General features: G+C 43.2%; 1 protein-coding gene across 1 annotated transcript; it reads right to left on the minus strand.

Moving 5' to 3' along the window:
• Positions 1-15135: 15135 nt before the first annotated feature.
• LOC129837499 (CKLF-like MARVEL transmembrane domain-containing protein 8) lies at positions 15136-20884 on the minus strand. The gene is made up of 4 exons (XM_055903716.1): positions 20627-20884; positions 17403-17576; positions 16414-16533; positions 15136-15919 (listed from the first exon to the last, which is right to left on the minus strand). Exons 1-4 carry the CDS (start codon positions 20864-20866, stop codon positions 15833-15835), a joined length of 621 nt encoding a protein of 206 aa, XP_055759691.1. The 5' UTR covers positions 20867-20884; the 3' UTR covers positions 15136-15832.
• Positions 20885-24026: the final 3142 nt, after the last annotated feature.

Below are 24026 nucleotides of genomic sequence, written 5' to 3' on the forward strand. Positions count from 1 at the left end.
TAATCGTCTTTTGGTCGAAAGATGTCCTCTTGTCCGGTCGAAATGGCCACTAACGTTCACCATGCACTCGAAAAGTGCCCAGCTCCTCGAGGTGCGTCACACAGAAATGCCATAAAATCGCCCTAAACGGATATAAATTGCTATAAAACGGTTTAAATTAACTACCTTATGATGTTTTTAACACCTATAACGAGTAAAAACATGACCGGAGAAATATTACTGGCTAAACAACAGCTTGGAAGGAGGCAAGTCCGACGTCCTTCGTGCGTCAGGCACAGAGACGAAAAGAAAGCTACTTCCGGTCATTGGTGTTTTATACAGGCCCTGATTGCGCATTTACAGGGACATTAAAACTGACCTGGGAACAGGGGCGAAGATTTCTGAAATCTCACTCCCTGTCATGAAAAGTCATGTAGAAGGAGTTCTGTTTCACTCAGAGACATAATTCCAACGGCTATAGAAACTAGAGAGTGTTTTCTATCCAATAATAATAATAATATGCATATTGTACGAGCAAGAATTGAGTACTAGGCAGTTTAATCTGGAGACCGATTTATGCTAAGTCGAAACAGCACCCCCTATATCGCAAGAAGTTTTTAGTAGTATGCTTTATTTGAGTTTAACATTTAGTTATTGGCTCTTTCAAAAGTAAAAAATAATATTCCTGTCACACCCTGATCTGTTTCACCTGTCTTTGTTCTTGTCTCCACCCCTCTCCAGGTGTTGCCCATCTTCCAAATTATCCCCTGTGTATCTGTGTCATACCTGAAACCTGATAGTACGAACTGGCCATGACCGACCCAGCAGACTCAGACCAGCTCAGCAATAGCCTCTCCTCCCAATGAGCCACCTTTGGAAGGCACAAGGAGTTGCTTCGTGGTCTCATGGAAGGGTTCCAGACCTTGGATGAACGCCATGACTGAGTGTTTAACACATTGCTGGAGCATTTCCATGGGTTGTCTGCTAGGCAGCCTACCACAATGGTGATCTCCCAGCCTACCCCAGTGTCCCTAGAACCCTGCTTACCTCCTCTGGAGCGGTAGAGTGGAGATTCCGGAACCTACCAGGCTTTTCTCTCTCAGTGCTCCCTCATTTTCGAGCTGCAGCATTCTTTGTTCCCCTCAGACCGCTCGAGGATAGCGTACATCATTACTCAAATGGAACCCGGAAGCGCTGTTCGACATGGTCCTACACAGAGTATCGGAGGAAGTAAAGGACGAGCTTGCAGCCCGAAAACTACCTACGAATCTCGACTCACTCATCGCCTTGACCATTTGGATCGATGGGCGACTACGGGAATGAAGAGAGGAGAGGAGATTTCACCTGCCCATCCAAGGATTCCATCTCGCCTCTGAGGTATCCCGGAAGTCCCCAACGACTCCGTTGCCAAGAGAACCCTAGGCTAACCGAGTTACCCCGAGAGGCTCCGAAGACTGCCGATTCACCTCTTCATGAGCCCATGCAATTAGGCAGAGCTAGGCTGTCTCCTGCTGAATGGCTATACAGGCTTCACACTAAGAGCTGCCTGTATTGTGGGACTACTGGTCCTTTCGTCTCCACCTGTCCACTAATAGATCAGGCTTACAGGTATGAGCGAGTACTCTGGTGGGCCATACGGAGAACTTTTCCTCTCCTCTTACTCGCATACCTTTTCATTCCATGTTGCTGTGGGGGAACCAGTCAAAATCACTCCGGGTACTCATCGACTCTGGGGCCGATGAGAGCTTTCTTGACGCTACCCTGGCTTCCAAGCTGGATATCCCCACTCAGCCCCTCTCCATTCCTATTGACGTTAGAGCACTGTATGGGCACTCTATAGGCCGGGTCACCCACTATAGCACCCATATCAACCTACGTGTGTCAGGGAACCACAGCGAGACGATCCAGTTCCTGCTCATTAAGTCTCCTCAGGTTCACGTGGTATTGGGATTCTCCTGGCGACACAATCCCCTCATTGACTGGTCTGCCGGTGCCATCATGGGCTGGAGCCCGTTTTGCCACGCCCATTACCTGAAGTTAGCGCAGCCTGCCCCAGGACATCTTCCTGAGGGCTCGGAAGTTACCCCGGTATTGTCTCGGGCAGAAGGTATGGCTGTCCACCCGGGATCTGCCACTCCTGGTGGAATCCCGTAAACTCTCCCCCTGGTTAATTGGCCCATTTCCCGGTCCGTTACCAGGACCTCCGGAAGATGTTCAGTAAGATCCGGCGCCACTTCGCCGCCGCCGCACCAACTATATGAATGCGGGATTTACCTTTTCCCAGGCACCACTACGCCCCGGGCATCTGTCCTCTCTGTCGGTTCCGGAGACCAAGTCCACGGAGACCTACATTGAGGACTCCCTAGCTGCTGGGTTCATCCATCCTTCTGCCTCCCCTGCCAAAGCAGGGTTCTTCTTTGTGGAGAAGAAGGACAAAACCCAGCGCCCGTGCATCGACTACCGGGGTCTCAACAACATCACAGTGAAGAACCGCTAGCCGCTACCTGTCATCTCCTCAGCCTTTGAGCCGCTCCAGGGGGCCACCGTGTTCTCCAAGCTGGACCTCCGGAGTTCCTACCACCTGGTGAGGATACAGGAAGGGGACAAGTGGAAGACTGCCTTCAAGCAGGCCAGTGGTCACTACGAGTATCTGGTCATGCCACTTGGCCTTACCAACTCCCCTGCTATGTTCTAGGCTCTGGTTAACCTGTCTAGCCCAGGGGTTCCGCTAGCGGAACTCCTCCAAAATTCCACTGAAAAGGCAGAGCGCGAAATTCAAAAAATATTTTTTAGAAATATTTAACTTTCACACATTAACAAGTCCAATATAGCTAATGAAAGATACACGTCTTGTGAATCCAGCCAACATGTCCGATTTTTTAAATGTTTTACAGGGAAAACACAATATATATTTATGTTAGCTCACCAACAAATAGAAAAAAGCACAGACATTTTTCACAGCACAGGTAGCATGCGCAAAATCAACCAAACTAACCTAGAACAAACCAAAGAAACCAAGAAACAACTTCATCAGATGACAGTCTTATAACATGTTATACAATAAATCTATGTTTTGTTCGAAAAATTTGCATATTTCAGGTATAAATCATAGTTTACATTGCAGCTACAATCAGAAATTGCACCGAAAGCAGACAGAGTAATTACAGACACCAACGTCAAATACCTAATTACTCATCATAAAACATTTCTGAAAAATACATAGTATACAGCAAATGAAAGACAGACATCTTGTGATTCCAGCCAATATTTCCGATTTATTAAGTGTTTTACAGCGAAAACACAATATAGCGTTAAATTAGCTTTCCACAATAGCCAGAAAGACAAGCCATTTCCCAGCAGTAAAAGTTAGCGATCGTAACAAACCAGTGAAAGATATATAATTTTTGACTAACCTTGATATTCTTTATCAGATGACAGTCCTATAACATCAGGTTATACATACACTTATGTTTTGTTCGAAAATGTGCATATTTAGAGCTGAAATCAGTGGTTATACATGTTGCTATCTTAGCTACTTTTTCCACAACGTCTAAACAGCAACGATATTTTTCTGACACTTTTTCTGACACACATATTCTGACCAAATAGCTATTCATAAACATAAATAAAAAATACATGTTGTATAGGAAATGATAGATCCATTAGTTCTTAATGAAATCGCAGTGTTAGAATTCTAAAAAATAACTTCATTACGACATCCAGCTTCGGTATATCTAGAGTACCCCAAAGTTGGGCGCCGGCGACTAGTTCACATGCACGACAGATATATGAAATAGCATCATAAAATGTTTCTTACTTTTGGTGATCTTCCATCAGAATGTTGGACAAGGTGTCCTTTGTCAAGAACAATCGTTGTTTGGATTTAGAACGTTCATTTTCCCTCTTGAATTAGCAAGCGCACTAGCCAAGTGGCTCGAAGCTCTCCATGTCAACAAACGGAAGAGAACGGAACACGGCAAAACTCCCGAAAAGTTTTCAATAATCTGATGAAACTATATTGAAAAAACATACTTTACGATGATATGGTCACATGTATCAAATAAAATCAAAGCCGGAGATATTAGTCATCTATAACGACAGCTAAACAGAAGGCAAATCCAAGTCCCCCTTCGCCCTTCCAGAAAACAGGAAATGGGCGGACACGTCATACAAAGAGCTTGTATTCCACTTCAGACCAAGATAAACACTAAATTTCTTCTCTCACCGCCTCTTGACATCCAGGGGAAGGTGTATGAAGTGCACGTATACTAATACGTATCATACCCATGTATAGGCAGGAAGTAGAACAGAGCCTCGATTTCAGACTTTCCACTTCCTGGTCAGGAAGTTTGTGCCAAATGAGTTCTGTTTGACGCACAGATATAATTCAAACGGTTTTAGAAACTAGAGAGTGTTTTCTATCCAATAGTAATGTAACGACCCTGGGTTTATAAGCGCGGAAATCGACTCTGCCGCTCGAGCATGTTTTTGCGGCACAGTCGATAGCGCGCCGGACCTCGGGCTAGAAGGTCGAGGGTTCGAGACCTGCTCCCTGCTGTTTCATTACATTGGTGTCGGAAGTGATCGGACCTCGCATCCACGACAGTGCGTGTGCTTGGCCGGTGAGCGCGTTCCTGTAAGACGTAAAGTCGCAAGCTAGCGCGAGGACGCGCTCTTTGAAAGGAGGGAGTAGTGTAACGACCCTGGGTTTATAAGCCCGGAAATCGACTCTGCCGCTCGAGCATGCTTTTGCGGCACAGTCGATAGCGCGCCGGACCTCGGGCTAGAAGGTCGAGGGTTCGATACCTGCTCCCTGCCTGTTTCATTACAGTAATAATAATATGCATATTGTACGAGCAAGAATTGAGTACGAGGCCGTTTGAAATGGGCACCTTTTATCTGGCTACTCAATACTCCCCCTGCAGCCCAAACAGGTTAATGCAATCGCTGTGTTAGAATTCTAAAAATAACTTCATTACGACATCCAGCTTAGTTATAGCGAGAGTGCCCAAACTCTGGGCGCAAACTACTAGTACAACATGTTCGACAGATATATGAAATAGCGTCATAAAATGGGTCCTACTTTTGACGATCTTTCATCAGAATGTTGTACATGGGGTCCTTTGTCGGGAACAATCGTTGTTTGGATTTAGAATTTCCTCTTCTCCAGTCAATTAGGACGGAAAGCTAGCAAAGTGGCGCGAAGCTCTCCTTCCTGAACAAAGGCACACAACGCAACACGCCTAACGTCCCGAAAAATTTTCAATAATCTAATAAAACTATATTGAAAAAACATACTTTACGGTGATATTGTCACATGTATCAAATAAAATCAAAGCCGGAGAAATTAGTCGTCTATAACGACAGCTTATCAGAAGGCAAAACCAGGTCCCTTCACGCGCTCTCCAGAAAACAGGAAACTTGTGACACGTCATGCCGAGAGCTTTTATTCGACCCCAGATCAAGTTATACACTCCATTTCTTCTCTCACTGCCTGTCGACATCTAGTGGAAGACGTATGAAGTGCATGTATTCTAATAAATATCAAGGACATTTATAGGCAGGCTCTAGAACAGAGCATCGATTTCAGATTTTCCACTTCCTGTCAGGAAGTTTGCGGCAAAAGGAGTTCTGTTTTACTCACAGATATATTTCAAACGGTTTTAGAAACTAGAGAGTGTTTTCTATCCAATAGTAATAATAATATGCATATTGTACGAGCAAGAATTGAGTACGAGGCCGTTTGAAATGGGCACCTTTTATCTGGCTACTCAATACTGCCCCTGCAGCCCAAACAGGTTAATGATGCTCTCTGTGACATGTTGAATCGGTTCCTCTTCGTCTACCTCGATGACATCCTCATCTTCTCCCACTCCACCCAAGAACACGTGCTTCACGTCTGACAGGTTCTCCAACGCTTCCTGGAGAACCAGCTTTTTGTAAAAGCAGAGACGTGTGAATTCCATTGCTCCACCATCCCCTTTCTGGTGTACATCATTACTGAAGGGAGTGTACAGATGGATCCCGGGAAGGTGAGAGCAGTGGTGGATTGGCCCCAGCCTAAGTCCAGAGTACAGTTGCAATGTTTCCTGGGATTTGCCAACTTTTATCGCTGCTTTATCCGGGGCTACAGCACCCTGGCTTCCCCCTTGTCTGCACTCACCTCTCCAAAGGTTCCGTTCACCTGGTCCCCAGCTGCTGACTCTGCATTTCGGGAACTCAAACACCGCTTCACCATAGCTTCCATCTTGGAGCATCCTGACCCATCCCACCAGTTTGTGGTGGAGGCCGACGCTTCGGATGTCAGAGTGGGGGCTGTCCTGTCCCAGCCGTCTGCCCTGGACCTCAAGTTACATCCCTGCGCCTTATTCCCCCACCGCCTCAACGCCACAGAGAGGAACTATGATTTGGGGAATCATGAGCTTCTCATGATGAAGATGGCTTGGAGGAGTGTAGGCACTGGCTGGAGGGGGCGGAATGTCCTTTCATTGTGTGGATCAACAACAAGACCCTGGAATATCTCTGCATCGCCAAGCGCCTCAATTCCAGGCAAGCTAGGTGGGCCCTAATGTTCACCTGGTTCAACATCTCCCTCTCATACTATTCCGGTATCCAAGAATGTCAGACCGGATGCGCTGTCACACCGATATAGCCCCACGGCTAATTCCCCGTGAGAACCTGAGATCATCCTTTCCACCTCGTGCCTGGCGACTGTACTTAGCTGGGGAATATGGAAGCAGGTTTGTGAGGCGCAGTGTTCCCAGCCAAACCCTGGGGGTGGGCCCAGATAACCGGATGTTCGTTCCTGGCGCAGTCTGCTCCTCGGTCCTGGAGTGGGCCCACTCCTCCAGGGTTGACTGCTACCCGGCCTCCCGTTGGACCTGGCTTTTGTGCAACAATGCTTTTGGTGGCCTACCATGGTTTCCTGACATCTCTGCATTCATTGTCACTTGCACGGTCTGTGCACAGAACAAGACTCCACGGTCTCCTACAACCTCTGCTTGTCCCTCACCTTCCCTGGTCTCACATCTCTCTGGACTTTGTCATGGGTTTCCCCCCGTCTGATGGCAACACCATCATCCTGATTTTCCAAAGCCGCCCACTTCATTCCTCTCCCCAAGCTACCCTCTGCCAAAGAGACGGCCCAGTTCATGGTGCAGCACGTCTTCCGGATCCATGGACTGCCAGTAGAAATGGTCTCCGGTTCTCGTCCCGGTTCTGGAAGGCGTTCTGCCCTAGGTTCCACCCCCAGTCCAACGGCCAGTCGGAACGAGCCAACCAGGACCTAGAAACTACTCTGCGCTGCCTGGTCACCGCCAAACACACCACCTGGAGCCAGCAGCTTGTGTGGGTCGAATACGCCCGCAACAGCCTTCACTGTTCTGCCACGGGCCTATCACTCTTTGAGTGTTCCCAGGGGTATCAGCCCCCGCTCTTTCCTGAAGCAAGAAGAAGAGGTCGGCCCAGATATTTGTCTGCCGCTGTCGTCGTCCCTGGAGGAGAGCCCGGTCGGCCCTCCTCAAGGCAGCCTCCGGGTATCAAAGACAAGCGGATCACCACCGGGCTGTCCACCCAGGATGTGCCCCTCCTGTTGGAATCCCGCAAACTCGCCCCCCGAGAGCTTCGTATCGGCCCTTTTCCCATCTCCAAGGTCATTAGCCCTTCTGCTGCTTGTCTTCTATTGCCCCGTACCTTCCGTATACATCCCACCTTCCATGTGTCCAGAGTTAAAATCTCTTCGGGCTCGGTGTCCCGCTAGCGGGATAGAAGCTGACAACATCCAGTGAAATTGAAGGCGCACCATTCAAATAAATATTCGTAAAATTAAACATTCATGAACATACATGTGTCTAATATCATTTAAAAGCTAAACTTCTTGTTAATCCAACTGCGTCATCAGATTTCAAAAAGGCTTTACGGCAAAAGCATACCATGTGATTATCTGAGGAAAGTGCTCCACATCAACATATTTTTCAACCAGCAAAGGCTTCACAAAATCACAAATAGCGATTAAATAAATCACTTACCTTTGAAGATCTTTCTCTGTCGCAATCCCAAGGGTCCTAGCTACAACATGAATGGTTGTTTTGTTCAATAAAATCATTTTTTATATCCCAAAAGGTCTGTTTAGTTGGCGCCATTGATTTCAGTAATCCACTTGTCCAACATACAGACGAAGAAGTCCAAAAAGCTACCGGTAAACTTTGTCCAAACAAGTCAAACCATGTTTATATTTAATCCTCAGGTAGTCTAAAATGTAAATAAACAATATTATTTCACACGGAAAATGTTCAAAGGAAAATTCGTAAGCGAGCGCCTTCTCCCCCGCGCGCTGCTGATTTGGTCCAGGTGCTCTCCCAACAGAAACTCCAAATACTTGTTTGTTTTTCAAAAAAGAAGCCTGAAACCTTGAATAAAGACTGTTGACATCTAGTGGAAGCCATAGGAATTGCAAATTGGGTGACGGACATAGGGGTTTCCAATAGGTTTACAAAAAACGAGAATGGGAACCGTAAAAAAGAAATTCTGGTCGGGTTTTCTTCGGATTTTCACATGCCATATCAGTTCTGTTATAGCCACAGACATTATTTTAACAGTTTTAGACACTTCAGAGTGTTTCTATACAATGCTACCAATTATATGCCTATACTGGCTTCTGGGCCTGAGAAACAGGCAGTTTACTTTGGGTACGTCAGACAGGCGGAAATTCAGGATGCTGCCCCCTAGCCCTAAGAAGTTTAAAAGCCAAGTCTCACAGCTCTTTGTCTACTGTAGTGGTTCCCAAACTTTTTATAGTCCCGTACCCATTCAACCCCCTTCTAGCACCAGGGTCAGCGCACTCTCCAATGTTGTTCTTTGCCATCATTGTAAGCATGCCACACATGCACACTATACGATACATTTATTGAACATAAGACAGAGTGTGAGTTTTTGTCATAACCCGGCTCGTGGGAAGTGACAAAGAGCTCTTATAGGACCAGGGCACAAATAATAACATAATAATAATCAATAATTTTGCTCTTTATTTTACTATCTTATATATAAAATCTTATTTGTTCATCGAACATTTTGAATAACTCACCACAGGTTAATGAGAAGGGTGTGCTTGAAAGGATGCACATAACTCCGCAATGTTGGGTTGTATTGGAGAGAGTCTCAGTCATTTTCCACACAAAGTCTGTGCACGTATTAGTTTTCATGCTAGTGAGGGCTGAGAATCCATCCTCACATACTGTAGGTACGTGGTTGCAAAGGGCATCAGTGTCTTAACAGTGTGATTTGCCAAAGCAGGATACTTTGAGCGCAGTGCAATCCAGAAATCTGGCAGTGGCTTCTGATCGCTTGTTGCAATTTCGATGAGACTCTCTTGTTCAGATATCATTAAGTGGACTGGAAGCAGTGCATGAAAGGGATAATGAATCCAGTTGTTTGTGTCATCCGTTTCGGGTAAGTACATGCGTAATTGCGCACCCAACTCACTCAGGTGCTTCGCTATATAACATTTGACATTGTCCGTAAGCTTGAGTTCATTTGCACACAAAAAAATCCTACAATGATGGAAAGACCGGTGTGTTGTCCTTGTTAAAGCAGACAGAGAAGAACTCCAACTTCTTAATCATAGCCTCAATTTTGTCCCGCACATTGAATATAGTTGTGAAGAGTCCCTGTAAATCCTAGATATAGATCAATCAGGCAAGAAAAAACATCACCCAGATAGGCCAGTCGTGTGAGAAACTCATCATGCAAGTGGTCAGACAAGTGAAAATTATGGTCAGTAAAGAAAACTTTAAGCTTGTCTCTCAATTAAAACAAATGTGTCAATACTTTCCCCTTGATAACCAGCGCACTTCTGTATGCTGTAAAAGCATTACGTGGTCGCTGCCCATATCATTGCATAGTGCTGATCAGACACGAGAGTTCAGAGGCCTTGCTTTAACAAAGTTAACCATGTTCACTGTAGTGTCCAAAATGTCTTTCAAGCTGTCAAGCATTCCCTTGGCAGCAAGAGCCTCTCGGTGGATGCTGCAGTGTACCCAAGTGGCGTTGGGAACAACTGCTTGCACGCTCGTTACCAATCTACTATGCTCCCTGCCATGGCTTTTGTGCCATCAGTACAGATACCAACATGAGCAGCAGCTAAGTTTGGCTACATACGGACCGTTAGTGGAATTCCGCGAGAGAGTAACGGTTAATGTGATTGGATGTTAATTATTTCCCTAGGCTACCTATATTTGACATTGTGACATTGTGTTGTTATTTTGCTGAACACTAAATTATTTAATTTGATTTTGGGCAGTGAAACAGGACTACTCAGGCGAGAGAAAAAATTCACCTAAATATATAGCGCTGTTGGAAAATATAAATGGACTGTTTGAAAATGTAAAGACATTTAAAAAATATATATATATACTGTATATATATATTTTTATGTGAATCACATTTTTATTTTGCGTACCCCTTACGGCATTGTGCGCACCCCTGGGGGTACGCGTACCACAGTTTGGGAATACCTGGTCTGCTGCTGCCTCTGTTCTGGATTATTGACTTCTGCCTGCACTTGACCTGTCATTTGCCTGCCCCTGTACTAGAAATAAACTTTTGTTACTTTGACACTGTCTGCATCCGGGTCATACCTGAAACCTAATAATTCCTGCTTAAGTTCAGACACTTTATCTTCTACTTTACCTTGTAATGGGCTTTTTCTAAGATAGTGATTTTATTACACTTTTCTTTCATTTTAATTTCTAACTCTGATATAACCAGGCCTGTAGGACCTGCCTTGTTGATAGTGTTGTAAAGAATGCAGAGCAGCGCTTTATTATGGACAGACTTCACCCCATCTAAGCTACTGTTTTATCAATATGTTTTGACCATGACAGTTTACAATCCAGGGTTACTGCAAGCAGTTTAGTCACCTCAACTTGCTCAATTTCCACATTATTCATTACGAGATTTAGTTGAAGTTTAGCGTTTAGTGAATGATTTGCTCTTTGTTAAGTGTTTCATTAATTTCAGTTGCTGTTGTAGCTGACATGTATAGTGTTAAGTCATCCGCATACATAGACACACTGGCCTTACTCAAAGCCAGTGGCATGTCGTTTGTAAAGATTGAAAAAAGCAAGGGGCCTAACCAGCAACCCTGGGGAATTCCTGCTTCTACCTACTTCTTCTGTGTTTGAGAGGCTTCCATTAAAGAACACCCTCTGTGTTCTGTTAGACATTAACTCTTTATCCACGTTATAGCAAGGGATTGTAAAGCAATAACACATACGTTTTGGCAGCAGCAGACTATGATCGATAATGTCAAAAACTGCACTGAAGTCTAACAAGACAGAACCCACAATTATTTTAACATCAATTTCTCTGAGCCAATCATCAGTCATTTGTGTAAGTGCCATGCATGTTGAGTGTCCTTCCCTATATTCGTGCTGAAAGTCTGTTGTCATTTTGTTTACTATGAAATAGCATTTTATTTAAAAAATGAAAAACAAATATGTAACCTTTATTTAACTAGGCAAGTCAGTTAAGAACAAATTCATCTTTCCAGTTTAGATGAGTTTCATTCTTCACTCTGTCCATTTTCCATTCACCAGAGGAACAGAGGAGTAGGATAAGGGTACGGCTAAAGGCTATAAGAACTGGTCGTCTAGTGCTTTCGGAACAGAGAGTAAAAGGAGCAGGTTTCTGGGCACAGAAGAATAGATTCAAGGAATAATGTACAGACAAGGGTATGGTAGGATGTGAATACAGTGGAGGTAAACCTAGGCACTGAGTGACGATGAGAGAGGTTTTGTCTCATTTAAACCAGGTGAGGTCACCGCATGTGTGGGAGGTGGAACAAAAGGCTAGCTAAGGCATATTGAGCAGGGCTGGAGGCTCTACAGTGAAATAAGACAATCACTAACCAAAACAGCAATGGACAAGGCATATTGACATTAGGGAGAGGCACGCGTAGCCAAGTTATCATAGGGTCCAGTGAGTAGCTAGGCGAGCTGGAGACACGGCGATTCAGACAGCTAGCGGGCCGGGGATAGCAAAAGGGCCTTAGGGGGAGGTCGCGACGGAAGAGTCTGTTGAAGCCCCCTTGGACGGTTACGTCGGCAGACCAGTCGTGATGTATCGGCAGTGCTCTGTGTAAGGCAGTAAAAGGGTCCAGGCCAATTGGAAAAATAGGTATTGTAGCCCAAGAAGTTGGCTGATGGACCTCTTCAGCTAGCCGGGAGGTGGGCAAAGCTCGGGGCTAGCTCCAAGCTAACTCATGCTTGCTTCAGGACAGAGACATTAGCCAGGAGTAGCCACTCGGATAGCTACTAGCTAGCTGCGATGATCCGGTGTAAAGGTGCAGAGCTTGCGGTAGGAATCCGGAGATGTGGAGATGTGGTAGAGAGAAAAAAACAGTCCAATATGCTCTAGACAGCCAGCGGGATGCAACTAGCAGGCTAGCAGACGGGCCTTCAGGGGACGTTGCGACGGAGGAGCCTGTTGAATCCCCCTCAGGCGGATTACATCGGTAGACCAGTCGTGATGGATCGGCGGGGCTCCGTGTCGTCAGTAAAAGGTCTCCAGGCTAGAAGTCGACCGATTATTCGGAATGGTCAATTAATTAGGGCTGATTTCAAGTTTTCATAACAATCGGTAATCCGCATTTTTGGACACAGATCATGGCCGATTACATTTCACTCCACGAGGAGACTGCATGGCAGGCGGACTACCTGTTATGCGAGTGCAGCAAGGAGCCAAGGTAAGGTGCTAGCTAGCATTAAATATATCTTATAAAAAACAATCAATCTTAACATAATCACTAGTTAACTACACATGGTTGATGATATTACTAGTTTATCTAGCTTGTCCTGCGTTGCATATAATCGATGCGGTGCCTGTTAATTTATCATTGAATCACAGCCTACTTCGCCAAACGGGTGATTTAACAAGCGCATTCGCAAAAAAAGCACTGTCGTTGCACTAATGTGTACCTAACCATAAACATCAACGCCTTTCTTAAAATCAATACACAAGTATATATTTTTAAACATGCATGTTTAGTTGATATTGCCTGCTAACAAGGATTTCTTTTAACTAGGGAAATTGTCACTTCTCTTGCGTTCTGTGCAACAGAGTCAGGGTATATGCAGCAGTTTGGGCCGCCTGGCTCGTTGCGAACGGTGTGAAGACTATTTCTTCCTAACAAAGACAGCCAACTTCGCCAAACGGGGGCTGATTTAACAAAAGCGCATTTGCGAAAAAAGCACAATCGTTTCACAAATGTACCTAACCATAAACATCACTGCCTTTCTTAAAATCAATACACAAAAGGATATTTTTTTAAACCTGCATATTTAGTTAAAAGAAATCCAGGTTAGCAGGCAATATTAAACTAGGGAAATTGTGTCACTTTTCAGTTTGGGCCGTCTGGCTTGTTGCGAACTAATTTGCCCGAATTTTACGTAATTATGACATAACATTGAAGGTTGTGCAATGTAACAGGAATATTTAGACTTATGGACGCCACCCGTTAGTTAAAATACGGAACGGTTCCGTATTTCAATGAAAGAATAAACGTTTTGACCATATTAAATGACCTAAGGCTCGTATTTCTGTGTGTTATTATGTTATAATTAAGTCTATGATTTGATATTTGATAGAGTAGTCTGACTGAGCGGTGGTAGGCAGCAGCAGGCTCGTGAGCATTCATTCAAACAGCACTTTCGTGCGTTTGCCAGCAGCTCTTCGCTGTGCTTCAAGCATTGAGCTCTTTATGACTTCAAGCCTATCAACTCCCGAGATTAGGCTGGTGTAACCGATGGGTGCGCTAATAGCATTTCAATCGGTGACGTCACTCGCTCTGAGACCTTGAAGTAGTTGTTCCCCTTGCCCTGCAAGGGCCGCGGCTTTTGTTGAGCGATGGGTAACGATGCTTCCAGGGTGGCTGTTGTCGATGTGTTCCTGGTTAGAACCCAGGTAAGAGCGAGGAGAGGGCGGGAAGATATACGGTACCACTGGCAATACTAAAGTGCCTATAAGAACATCCAATAGTCAAAGGTATATGAAATACAAATGGTATAGAGAGAAATAGTATATAGAGAAATCCTAGAATTCCTATAATAACTACAACCTAAAACTTCTTACCTGGGAACATTGAAGACTCATGTTAAAAGGAACCACCAGCTTTCATATGTTCTCATGTTCTGAGCAAGGAACTTAAATGTTAGCTGTTTTACATGGCACATATTGCACTTTTACTTTCTTCTCCAACACTTTGTTTTTGCCTTATTTAAACCAAATTGAACATGTTTCATTATTTATTTGAGGCTAAATTGATTTGATTGATGTATTGTATTATATTAAGTTAAAATAAAAGTGTTCATTCAGTATTGTTGTAATTGTCATTATTACAAATAAATAAATAAAATCGGGCCAATTAATCGGTATAGGCTTTTTTGATCCTCCAATAATCGGTATCGGCGTTGAAAAATCATAATCGGTCGACCTCTAGTCCAGGCCAATTGGTAAAATAGCTATTGTAGCCCAAGAAGTGGCTGATGGACCTATTCAACTAGCCGGGAGATGGGCCTAGCATGAGGCTAGCTTCAGGCTAACTGGTGCTTGCTTCGGGACAGAGACGTTAGCCAGGAGTAGCCACTCGGATAGCAGCTAGCTAGCTGCGATGATCCAGGAGAAATGGTTCTGAGCTTGCGGTAGGAATCCGGAGATGTGGAGATGTGGTAAAGAAAAAAGCAGTCTGATATGCTCTGGGTTGAATCGCCCTGTGCAGACTGGCGGGAGTTGATCGGGCTGAGGTTAGCTGATGACCGCTAGCAGTGGCTAACTGACTTGTAGCTAGTTAGCTGGCTAGCTTCTGTTGGGGGTTCCGGTTCTAAAGTAAAGAAAATAGCAGATCCATACCACATTGGGTGAGGCGGGTTGCAGGAGAGTATGTTGAAATTGAGGTTAAAAATATAAAAAATATATACGAAATATATACAAAGAAAAAAAGATCTATACACGGGACACGACAAGACAAAGACAAAGACGTCTGACTGCTACGCCATCTTGGATTTTTGTCCCACTCCATTGAAGAGGAGTGGGACAACATTCCACAGGCCACAATCAACTGCCCGATCAACTTTATGCGAAGGAGATGTTTAATAAGCTGCATGAGGCAAATGGTGGTCACACCAGATACTGACTGGTTTTCTGAGCCACGTCCCTACTTTTTTTTAAGGTATCTGTGACCAACAGATGCATATCTCCATTTCCAGTTATGTGAAATCCATAGATTAGGGCCTAATGAATTTATTTAAATTGACTGATATCCTTCTATGAATCATAACTCAGTAAAATCTTTAAAATTGTTGCATGTTGCATTTTTATTCAGTGGTGCTGACTCCTATTAGTGAAATATATTATTCGTATATGATACTTTTTTGGAATAATCAAAAAGAGAATTGACTGTAATGTTCTTCATCAGCCCTTTTTCTTAGCCTTGTATTGTAGCACCATCTAGTGTGGGACAACATTACTGTCCAATCCATTTTAATATTGGAGTTAAAGCTTTGATCTCCAGCTTCAGAAAAACAGAATAGCCACTTTATTAGCTTCAGTCATTTTCATCCAAATGTAATTTTTAAAAACTCATGAGTTCATAAGAAGTAAAAACACCACTGAGGTTCAGGCTCTGTCATTCCAACAGATGAAACACACCATGACTCCAAAATAACAGAAATATAACAGAAATCAAATAGAGAAATGCCTTCCAAAGGGAAGGAGTGGTTGTTACACTTAACCATGTGTACTTTTCAAGATCCTTCATGTGTTCCATAACGGATATACTTTAGCTGTCCTTTGTGATTGGTTATTGTTCCTCATCCCTCGAGCGCCAGAATTTAAAACTTAAATATGTACTTCCTGCATAGCAGAGCGTGACCAGGAAGGCAAAGAACTGAAAAACAGACGGATGAAAACATTCAAATTCAGTACAATACTGGGTCTGAGTTGAGTAGGCTTAATAGATAGCATTCTGGATGGTAAAGTGGCATCATACCTTTCTTATCTGACTTGTAGGCATATACAGCGGGGCAAAAAAGTATTTAGTCAGCCACCAATTGTGCAAGTTCTCCCACTTCCCACCATAATTTGCAAATTAATTAATTAAAAATCCTACAATGTGATTTTCTGGATTTTTTTTCTCATTTTGTCTTTCATAGTTGAAGTGTACCTATGATGAAAACTACAGGCCTCTCTCATCTTTTTAAATGGGAGAACTTGCACAATTGGTGGCTGACTAAATACTTTTTTGCTCCACTGTATTTGGGATTTTAATATTGTATATTTTAATATCGCTGCAATCATAAATACTCAGTCATATTTGTGGTATATTTTCACAGTTGGCGTGATTTAAATGTCTGTCTGGGAGATCTGAGGAGGTTTTCTTACTGTGGATGCGACCCAGCAGGTGTAGTTATGGCGCCCCTTAATAGCATGGCTAATTGAGGCTGCGTCCACTGCTGCTACCACCACATACATCACTGTAGCACTACTGTTGAAGAACAGACCCTGTAGAACACCACATACATCACTGTAGCACTACTGTTGAAGAACAGACCCTGTAGAACACCACATACATCACTGTAGCACTACTGTTGAAGAACAGACCCTCTAGAACACCACATACATCACTGTAGCACTACTGTTGTAGAACAGACCCTGTAGAACACCACATACATCACTGTAGCACTACTGTTGAAGAACAGGCCCTGTAGAACACCACATACATCACTGTAGCACTACTGTTGAAGAACAGACCCTGTAGAACACCACATACATCACTGTAGCACTACTGTTGAAGAACAGACCCTGTAGAACACCACATACATCACTGTAGTACTACTGTTGAAGAACAGACCCTGTAGAACACCACATACATCACTGTAGCACTACTGTTGAAGAACAGACCCTGTAGAACACCACATACATCACTGTAGCACTACTGTTGAAGAACAGGCCCTGTAGAACACCACATACATCACTGTAGCACTACTGTTGAAGAACAGGCCCTGTAGAACACCACATACATCACTGTAGCACTACTGTTGAAGAACAGGCCCTGTAGAACACCACATACTTCACTGTAGCACTACTGTTGACGAACAGACCCTGTAGAATGACAACAACAGGATTCCTGGCTGGCTCAGATACTGTAGGGTAGTACACATTATAGAATGGTTTCATTTGATCACATTCATAAAGACATGGTTCATCTATTTGCTCTCTCCCACAAAACCATCAAGCCAATTAACTCCATTGGTTTTCTGTTACATAAATAGTCCACAATTATTCAATTACTAGATATATAATAAACAACCTTAATCAGTCAAGTTTCAAATAATGTGCTGTTGTATTATGTGTCATAGTATGTGTCGTACCACAGTTGTCCAGGGGACCTGAGGGATCCTGTTGTAAGCCGTGGTCAGGTAGATGATGAGGAAGATGACCGTCAGGACCCAGTACAAGATGGCCACAAACATGACCCACCCAAAGGCAGACACACGGAAGTACTCCGTCCCTGCTATCAGCATCCATACCAGCAGACCAAACACCTGAGGGGACAGGGAAGCATATAGCCAGCATTCCAAATGGCATCCTATTCCCTTTATAGTGCACTACTTTTTAACAGGGCCCATAGGCCTCGAGTAGAAAGTAAATAGGATGCCAATTGGGACGCACACATAGTCAGTGATGGCTGTAGTCTAGTGGTGTCTACCTTATCATGTATTTAAATGCATTTGCTCAAATCAAATCAAATTTGTATTTGCCACATGCGCCGAATACAACAGGTGTAGACCTTACAGTGAAATGCTTACTTACAAGCCCATAACCACCAATGCTTTAAGAAGTTAATAAAAAAATTACAAAATAAGTGTTAAGTAAAAAATAGAAAATAAAAGTTACAAATAATTAAACGGCAGCAGTAAAATAACAAGGCTACAAGGCTATATACAGGGGGTACCGGTACAGAGTCAATGTGCGGGGGCACCGGTTAGTCGAGGTATTTGAGGCAATATGTACATGTAGGTAGAGTTAAAGTGACTATGCATAGATTATAAACAGAGAGTAGCAGCAGTGTAAAGTGGGGTCCGGGTAGCCATTTGATTAGCTGTTCAGGAGTCTTATGGCTTGGGGGGTAGAAGCTGTTAAGAAGCATTTTGGACCTCGACTTGGCGCTCCGGTACCGCTTGCCGTGCAGTAGCAGAGAGAACAGTCTATGACTAGGGTAGCTGGACTCTGACAATTTTTAGGGCCTTCCTCTGACACCGCCTGATATAGAAGTCCTGGATGGCAGGAAGCTTGGCCCCAGTGATGTACTGGGCCGTACGCACTAACCTCTGTAGTGCCTTGCGGTCGGAAGCTGAGCAGGTGCCATACCAGGCAGTGATGCAACCAGTAGGGATGCTCTCGATGGTTCAGCTGTAGAACCTTTTGAGGATCTGAGAACACTTGCCAAATCTTTTCAGTCTCCTGAGGGGAATAGGCTTTGTCGTACCCTCTTCACGACTGTCTTGGTGTGCTTGGACCATGTTATTTTGTTGGTGATGTGGACACCAACGAAATGGAAGCTCTAAACATGTTGCACTACAGCCCCATCGATGAGAATGGGGACGTGCTCGGTCCTCCTTTTCCTGTTGTCCACAATCATCTCCTTCGTCTTGATCACGTTGAGGGAGAGGTTGTTGTCCTGGCACCACATGACCAGGTCTCTGACCTTCTCCCTATAGGCGGTCTCATCGTTGTCGGTGATCAGGCCTACCACTGTTGTGTCATCAGCAAACTTAATGATGGTGTTGGAGTCGTGCCTGGCGGTGAAGTCATGAGTGAACAGGGAGTACAGGAGGGGACTAAGCATGCACCCCTGAGGGGCCCCCGTGTTGAGGATCAGCGTTGCGGATGTGTTGTTCCCTACCCTTACCACCTGGGGGCAGCCCGTCAAGTAGTCCAGGATCCAGCTGCAGAGGGAGGTCCTTAGCTTAGTGATGTGCTTTGAGGGCACTATGGTGTTGAACGCTGAGCTGTAGTCAATGAATAGCATTCTCACATAGGTGTTCCTTTTGTCCAGGTGGGAATGGGTAATGTTGAGTGCAATAGAGGAAGTAGCATATATTACAGGAAGTAGCATATATTACAGGAAGTAGCCTATATTACAGGAAAAAGTATATATTTCAGGAAGTAACCTATATTACAGGAAGTAGCCTATATTACAGGAAGAAGCATATAAAACAGGAAGTAGCCTATATTACAGGAAGAAGCATATATTAAAGGAAGTAGCCTATATTACAGGAAGAGGCATATATTACAGGAAGTAGCATATATTACAGGAAGAAGCATATATTACTGGAAGTAGTATACATTACAGAAAGTAGGTTGACATTATGTTCATTTTCTCCAGTTACATTTCCATGAACAATGTTAAATAATTGAACCTTCACTTCAGTGCAGTGTTCAGTACAGTGTCATGTCACGATCTGTGATAAACCATCACGCAGGTCATACAGTATTGATTCCCTCCATGAGTTCTGATGGCAGCTTTTGTGAGAAAAATGGTAAAAGTCACTGCCATAGTGATTTCAATAAATTATTATATCGAACTTGGACACAAATATGTTTGTGCTGCAGTTAGGACATCCCTCTCTGCAACTGGATCCTGGACTTCCTGAGGCGCAGACCACAGGCTGTGGGGATTGTCAACAACACCTCCTCCACACTGACTCTTAACTCAGGGGTGCTCCAGGGGTGTCCTCAGTCCTCTGCTGTGCCCCCTGTTCATCTACAACTGTGTGGCTTTGCACAACACCAACTCCCTCATGAACTTTGCTGACGACAGACCGGTTATAGGCCTGATAACCAACAACAACGAGTCAGCCTATAGGGAGGAGGTAAGTGAGCTGGCATTGTGGTGTCATGACAACAACCTCTCCCTCAAAGTCAGCAAAACAAAGGAGTTGATTGTTAAGTTCAGGAAGCAGAGGTGGGAACATGTCCCGATCCACATCAACCGGACTGCAGTAGAGAAAGTTACTAGTTTTAAGTTCTTCACCGTCCACATCGCTGAGGACATGTCATGGACCAACACCACCACAACTGTTGTCAAGACGCCACAACATCATGATGCCCCGGGTCCTCTCCAAATACTAGCCCTGCACCATCAAGAATGTACGGACCGGTTGCATCACGGCCTGGTATGGGAATTGCTGCGTCTACTACCGCAAGTCCCTCCAGCGGGTGGTGAAGACAGCCCAGTAAATCATGGGACCATGCTCCCAACCAAACGGTGCCTGAGGAAGTCACGCAGCATCATCCACGACCCCACACACCCCAGCCACAGTTTATACACTGCACCCCATTCCCAACTTCTCCAGTACACGTGTAAATATTGGACTATAAAATGTGCTTTCTTGAATTATAGTTATGCTACTATAAAATGTTTATTTTATTCTACTGAGACATTTAATTTATGTACGTATTCTTATCTTTTATTATGTCATAATGTTGTTGCATCGTCGAGAAGGAACACGCAAATAACCATTTATTTGGACGATGTATACAATGAGTATCCCGTATTCTACATTTTGAACCTTGAAACTTGACTACTTACTATTTCTGCGAAAACGAGGAGCCCCGAAGCAGTGCGAAGAAACTGCCTGTCATAAGCCAGAGTAGATCTGGCAAAATGTTCCGTGCTGCTGCTTGTAGACGTTATCACAGTGCGCGTCGCTGCTCCTTCCATTTTCAACGAACTACCGCTTTTGGATCCTGCCCCTCTGAATAAAGAAAGAAAATCAAAGGAAGGAGGGAAAGATGGCAATGATGCGTCTTTCCTGAGTAGGCAAGACATCTGCGGAACTCTGTAAATTTGTGAAACAACTCGTTTTTGTTTATTTTAGATAATAATATCTAGGACCTGTCTGAATGTTATTCAGTCGTCATAACAAAGCCTACTGTATGAATTTGGTCATTTAGGCCTACACCATTCCCAAAATGTCACTGAGTTGTTCATGTTTTGCATAGGGTGCTGTATTTCAGAGGACCCGAGCAGGAACAATCTACAGCCAAAGACTGAAGAGAGACCTAGACAGTAGAATGCAGATTACAGTTTTGAAACTGCAGTAAAAGTTCAGTAACTGCAGTCGGCGGTGTTATTTCTGATGAAATAGTTGCTGCATACTGATCTTATACTGCACTCGGACCGCAAACTTTTTTCGTAGGGGCTATGAGAGCTGGTGGAGTCTCACTTCTAAAGGTGTGCATGATGCAGGTTAGCTGTGGATTATTAATTTACTAGACTGTAGTCGCACCCTTGCTCAAACAGATACAGTACAGTGTGCCTTTTGGTCAAACAGAACTGTGTGTGTTCAGTTAACCACTGTCTGAACCTGCTGGTGCATGTCCAATAAGGACCATAGTCCTGGCCTAATGTACCTTCACTAAATCAGACAGTTGTTGATGTAGTTTTCAATCATTGATTAGTTACTACTTTCTCCAGTTGGAAACTCGATATCCATCACCATCTCCTCAGTGTGACAGCAATAAATGTGTTCTGTGGTGATGTCTAAACTGTACCAGCAGATGGCAGCATATAGACAGACAAGATCATGGGGAAAGGCAAAGGAAAATGTGAAAACAGCCTCGAGGCTTAACTACAATTTGTGCATTGTCTTAACAACCAACATAACAATACTCGAAATAGGCGATGTAATTACATCACAACAAAATATTATACACGTGTTAATACTGCTAAGAAATATAAGTATGGACACTTAAGTTCAACCTGTAACAAACTGAAGGGGAGTGCATGGCCAGGTTGAGAGAGGCATTGTGTGATAATATATATACATATTTTTAAACTAGGCAAGTCAGTTAAGAACAAATTGTTACAATGACAGCCTACACAGGACAATCCCAGACGACACTGGGCCAATTGTGCGCCACCCTATGGGACTCCCAAACACAATCACTGTGAATCAGCCCAGATTTGAAACAAGGTGTCTGTAGCGACCCCTCTAGCACTGAGATGCAGTGTCTTAGCGCCACTCGGGAACACCAAATACTAGGCTCCTATCTAAGAAACATCCTCATCACGAATAAATAAATGCAAAACAGGACTTAATCAATTAATTCACAAGTGACTTGTGTTTGACTGCGCTACATCTTGTGACATTGTCATTAAGAATATTCAAAATTATGTTTATTTTTTTGTCCGCAAGGTTACGGAAAAGATCACTGTGACACTCCATAGTAACCTTCATCAAACACACATCCACTTTGTTGTTTGCATTGTTTATTTATGATTTAATAAAGATGAAAATTCGAATAATGCATTTTATTGTTGGCAAGCATTCCGTTGCCATTAGTAGGCCTACCTTTTCCAGACAGGTGGGTATCTCTCCTCAGACACAGCAACATGAGATTACCCGATTCATTTGAGGAGTAAACATAGATGTTTCTCTTTTAACATGTTTAATGGTGGTTTCTAGACAATATGCAGAGTTCACTGCAGATAGATGTGCTGGTGCCACTCAGGCAGTTTAAATGATTAATTGAGGACCTCTATGTGATTGCTTTTATTGAATATGTTTATTTTTGTTTATTGTGTGATGAATTATATTGTTTTATACACATATATGTGTATGATGTTTTCATATCCTGTTTTTATTGTAATGTATACAGGGCTCTCTTGTAAAAATAGATTTTTAATCTCAATGTGACTCCCTGTTTAAATAAAGGTAAAATACAAATGAAAAATAATTAGCAGGAAGAGTAATGTTGTCAGTCTCAGTATGGTAGTGAATAAAAATAATGGACCATCAATTATTTATGTGTCTGCAATCCAATGCTTCATCAAGTGATATTACCCCCTTTCCCTTAAATGATTTACATGTATATATTTAAGTTAAAACAAGGAGTTACAATATCGCAAGTAATTCACCTTTTAAGAGGCATTATGATTTATAGATGTAGAGTAAAGAGATGCTTCAGGGATACAGCCTGATAAATAAACTCATAGTATGCAGATTCATTCTGTGAATTCAACAGAGACACATTGATCTCAATGAGATTATAATAGAATGATAGTAATTACCTGCAGTAAACAGGCTTTGTATTAGTCAATACTTAATCCTGCCTGAGAATACATTTTAGATTTAACACAATAATGAATAGGTATAACCTCCATTGTCTGGCTGTAGTTATACGTCTCTATATTTCAGATTAATACTATAAAGCCTTGGTAGAATCCCACAGGTCCAGAGGAACATACCTTTTTTAAAGCATTACCCTGATTTCCTATGTGTCAGGGAAGAGACATCTTGATAATGCCTGGATTACGTGCTAAACATGTATTACCATGGTGCATTGTAGAATAGGTTATAGTTATAATATGTAATGTACAAGGCCCAGGATAAATAACCGTGTTTGATGTAATCATACTTAAACTATAGCAATAGCAACACTATAGTGCAGACAATACCCCTGTTTCCCTAGATCTTCACTTTTCATCATTATTGGTTATTAATTATTGACAGTATAATTGTTTAGCTATTCAGTACATCCATCACTCACTATATAACTATATGTAAAATATGTATTATCCTTCTCCACAATTAAACAATGATATGTTTCATGATGCGTGCATTGTTTACATTAGATCTTACTTTACATGTGTTGGTATAAGGCTATACTTGTATGTAGTCAATGAACATTAATTTTTGTGACGTGTGATTTGCGTCAACAGAAGTAAAGGGCGTCGTAGAGTGCATGTACGTGTTCCTCTTGCACTTCTCAACTATGGAAATTATAATCATAGAACAATAACGTTTTTGAAGTGGTACAATAAAGTTTTTGGAGCAAAATTGAAAAAGTAAATGAAACTAGCAGAATAATATTTTTTACCACGAGCAGAAGGTCTTTTATGGTCTCTGGAGCGGCTGATTTAGAAGAGAGGAAGATGGAGAGAAAAGATTGTTCTGGAATCGCTTTATTTTCCTCTTCCTTCCTCC

Source organism: Salvelinus fontinalis, chromosome 38, assembly GCF_029448725.1.
Source record: "Salvelinus fontinalis isolate EN_2023a chromosome 38, ASM2944872v1, whole genome shotgun sequence".
Classification (NCBI taxonomy): Eukaryota; Metazoa; Chordata; class Actinopteri; order Salmoniformes; family Salmonidae; genus Salvelinus; species Salvelinus fontinalis.